This window comes from Porites lutea, chromosome 6, assembly GCF_958299795.1.
Source record: "Porites lutea chromosome 6, jaPorLute2.1, whole genome shotgun sequence".
Taxonomy (NCBI): Eukaryota; Metazoa; Cnidaria; class Anthozoa; order Scleractinia; family Poritidae; genus Porites; species Porites lutea.
In genome coordinates this window covers 27,543,516-27,547,623 of record NC_133206.1, presented here as the reverse complement: position 1 = coordinate 27,547,623, position 4,108 = coordinate 27,543,516, and the positions used below count along the sequence as shown (strand labels likewise).

Below are 4,108 nucleotides of genomic sequence, written 5' to 3'. Positions count from 1 at the left end.
GCATCGCGCACCATGTAAAGTGGTCAATTGAGCAGAAAACTAAACTTACTGTCTCGCCTCAGGTAAGGTAAAGTAAGACAGTCTTGGTACTGGCCTGGATTCCAAGCTGTGGATTCCGGATTCCAGGTACTGGATTCCGGATTCCACTCGTTAGCGGATTTGCGGGGTCCTTGATCTGAATTCCGAATTCCAAAGCTCAGGATTCCGGATTCCAACAATCTATAGGGAGAGGGAGGGGGAGAGAGAGAGACTACGGGAGAAAGATTTTGGCAAGCCGTTTCGAACAAATTCACTAAGCTTGTCTCGTAAAGGGCTATGTGTTACGAAGAAAATAGACTTTGGGATTAGCGCTTCCCTTGAACTCATTCGCGCGCGGCCATACTTTATCTGCCCCTGATAGGGTCTCAGCAATCGATTCCATCACTTGGAGTAATGAATTAACTTACATTCCCAGCTTTGCTCAGCGTAGCCTCCGAAAATGTTATTCCCACTCTTGACAACTGTCACAGTCGGTCCTTTGCGATCGCAGACGGAATGGAAGTTGACTGCGTTCCAGCCATTACGGGACGCGCGATAAATCAGAGTGTAGGTGAAGCCGGCGCTTGTCAGCTTAGCCTGCAACCAATTAGTCAGGATTTGGCGGTGCTCTGTGGACAAAATTAAAGAGCCTTCAAATGGCTGAGATCTGAGCTCATCAATTATTCCTTGAACTCGATAAAATTCAGCTTCGTTGAGGAGTTCCCTGCGAACGATCTTGTCTTCCGGAACAACTAACTGCCCTGTTCGAAGGTAGTTCAGGATATAGCGGAAGTGAGTCCCATCACGATCAATGAAGTACGAACCGTCTTCAGCAGGCTTTGAGTCAAATCTACCGGAAAACATGGCGTGCAGCATTGAACCTGAATAAAAGGAGAAAAGTCGATTATATTTTAATTTTATAAAGCCACGAATCATCCCAGTCTATACATAGCTACAGATTTTGTATCTTATCTATTCACACTTTGTATAGCGTTCATGAATGTATATTATACGTGTCTTCAAGTTGAGAATCAGGCATCATCAAATTTTATTGGACAAGGCTAAGGTATTGGTGAGGCCTGCCTGTATAGTTCTCGAAGCTATTAAAAAAGATATTTTACAAAAAAAATCTTTTATTAATTGAAACGTTTCCTCCTTGCAGTATCGAAAATTTGCGTTACGCACTATGCGTTTTGGAATGCAGTATTATTCTACAATCGGCGACAAAGTTGCTGGGCCGTTTGCATGGATTTACGGTGAAAGAAAGAGTGTGGACCCCTCTCCCCTCTACCACCCAACTCCCACCCCCCCGCCCCCCTTCCCCTACAACAAATAACTATTTTGTCTCCGATTGAAGTTACTACACTTGAGTCCAAGTCCTGATTTATTTATTGACAAACGAACTTTTGCCGTTCTGAAATTATCAATCTAGCGGATTGGATACTTAGAATGAAAAATGACGAGAAGATTGGATCTAAATATACAGTAAAATATATTACCTGGATCTTTCTTCATAGTTTCCAGACTCGTGGAAAATAATTGGCCGCCAACATTGAGCTTTAACGTTTTCGAGAAATGAACGTGTTTGAGTTTCTTTGCCACCGAATCAAAAGCATCCATTTCCTTGCGAACTTTCATCGTCTCGCGCTTTAAGATTTCAAAAACGTCTTTGATGTGGCCGTTCACTTCTTCTAGTGCTTCGCTGCTTGATACAGAGACGTCTTCCTCTGCCGATTTAGATGACGATGATGCTGAAGATCGAGACATACTCTTTCGGGAAAAGAATTCAAACATTCACTAAACCAGCTTGTGACAGATTAACTGTATGAGTAACAGTGCAAAGCAGTAAAACCTTTCCACTCATCACTAATCGGCACATAGATTGGCTGATGTCGACTATGTCCTACACCGCTGGTTGGCTTAGCCATTCAAGCATGGTTGTTTTTCATCTACTTGATTCTTTGAAAGTAATAAAAAATTCTCGGAAAAATTCCTTTGTCTCATGGGGGCGCGCAGACCAAAGGAGACTCCTGTCTATTGGAGTACTTATCGAAGCATGGCTAAAAGTTCGCGACCCAGTCGATTCGCGGAAAGCAATACCTAATTCTCTGAACGATACCCTCATAATAATAATAATAATAATAATAATAATAATAATAATAATAATAATAATAATAATAATAATAATAATAATAATAATAATAATACACTTTATTTAAAGAGGGTAGCACTAGTAAACTTGTGGCCCTTATTCTGTGTGCTATAGAAAACGGCCAAACTGGTATTTCTTATCTCTATGCTTCTAGTATCTAATTAGTTAATTAATCAGTTTATTACATTTTAATTAGTGATAATTAATGACTGCAGGTTTTTTTCCACAGGACTCTGTTTAAATTTACTTTAGCTGTGCTAAACCAGATGCTCCTGTACTGAAATAAATAAATAGTAAATAAATAAATAAAAAGAAATTAAACTCAATATTTCAAATGTTCTAAGGGAATTAATGATACAATAACTTCTTTGGGGAAAGATAAGGGAAACTACAAGCTAAAGAAATAATAAAGATAATAATAGTAATAAAACAATAAAGAGTTTCATTATGAAGCTTCCCTGTCTTCAAAATGACTGTAAATTTTAAAATAGAATTTGAACACTCGTATTATCCCTATTTTAATTTTTTATTTGGAATGTTCTTTTAGTGTCCATAATTAGCTAATACTAGCTAAATACTCTGACACTTAAATTAATTTCGTTCATTCATTCATTCAAAAAAATGTGATATTTCTTAAAACTTTTCATAATCATCGATCGAACCGTTTGCTTGTCAGCAAAGGACTAACCTTCATTAAATAAAGAAGAAAACAAAAGGTGGTTTTCTCTGTCCGTTTGTTTTACCAGACAAGAGTATTTTTTTTGCCGACTGAAACACAAAGGGCGAATTTGCACACTTAATCGATATTATACAGAATTAGCCGTTAACTAGAAATTTTAAAACAAAAAATAAAACAGTGTAATAATAAACGGCGACGGCAATGATAACGGCAACAAAATCAATAGAATCCTCTAACTAACAAAAAAATAGATTTGCATGTGCAGCACACTTTTTTGTACATTTCTTTGCCGTTGTTTTGCATGACTACAATGCCCTTTTTCACGACTAAAACGTGAAACTTCCTGGTTACACATTTTTTTGTGGAGGAATTGTTGTATGTGCTGTTTCTGATCGCTTTTAGTTTTTTTCACTGCCGCTCATTGCCGCTTCCTGCTGGCCGCCGCGAGCATTTCTCATTTTCTCACCGCCGCTACCAAATTGTCATGTTTTTCTTCCAACGAAATTCCGGCATCTCTTTTGTTTATAATCACTCGCTCTAGCCCTTTCTCTGTTATCCACGTGATTGTAGGCATCAAAAATAACGTCGAAAAAGACTCGACTCGACTTTTTGGTTTTTACTCTCTAAAAGACCGGTTGGCCATACGATTTCCGACCAAAAACACCTCGAGTGTAAGTGGTGCGGACAAACGGACGGGCTTACGGTCACGTGATTATCAAAACTTCCTGGATGGATGGATTACCAAATTTTCTTAGGTATGGGCCTATGCTTGCGCGCTCTTTGCGTGGAGCTCCGCTATTAATATAATGACCCGTATAATAGCCATGTTCAATGTACAGACACAAGAAAGAAATCAAATGTGGTAAAATATGCTCCCAAAAAACCGAACAATAACCGGTTATTAGAAGTTCCAATGACGGGAGTTAATGCGCCCTTAATACTGCTGGTGGCAAGTCTTTTACTTTTGCCGCACCGGCTCCATGGAACAGCCTACCGACTGTGCTGTTACGACACTTAGTGATTTTAAAAACAAGCTTAAGCCGTTTTTGTTTAGATCTGCATTTCAAAAACTTATTTCCTATTTAACAGTGTTTTTAAATACATGTTTTATTTTGTAATTGAAAACACTTTTGACCAGCACATGTAAATAGAGCTATATAAGTTATTAAAATATTATTATTATTATTATTATTATTATTATTATTATAGGAATATATGACAATTTACTCTTTTCAGATGAACTCTTTGATGTAAAATTA

The 4,108-nt window shown here is 37.9% G+C and overlaps 1 protein-coding gene across 1 annotated transcript in view; it reads right to left on the bottom strand.

Annotated features, from left to right (window-relative positions):
• Nucleotides 1–1,828, bottom strand: part of LOC140941537 (uncharacterized) — a 2,441-nt gene extending 613 nt beyond the window's left edge. The window contains exons 1-2 of the mRNA XM_073390548.1: nucleotides 1,518–1,828; nucleotides 447–899 (exon numbers count right to left, since the gene is read on the bottom strand). Coding sequence (XP_073246649.1) covers nucleotides 447–899; nucleotides 1,518–1,812 — 748 coding nt within the window. The 5' untranslated portion in view covers nucleotides 1,813–1,828. The remainder of the gene's footprint in view (nucleotides 1–446; nucleotides 900–1,517) is intronic.
• Nucleotides 1,829–4,108: the final 2,280 nt, after the last annotated feature.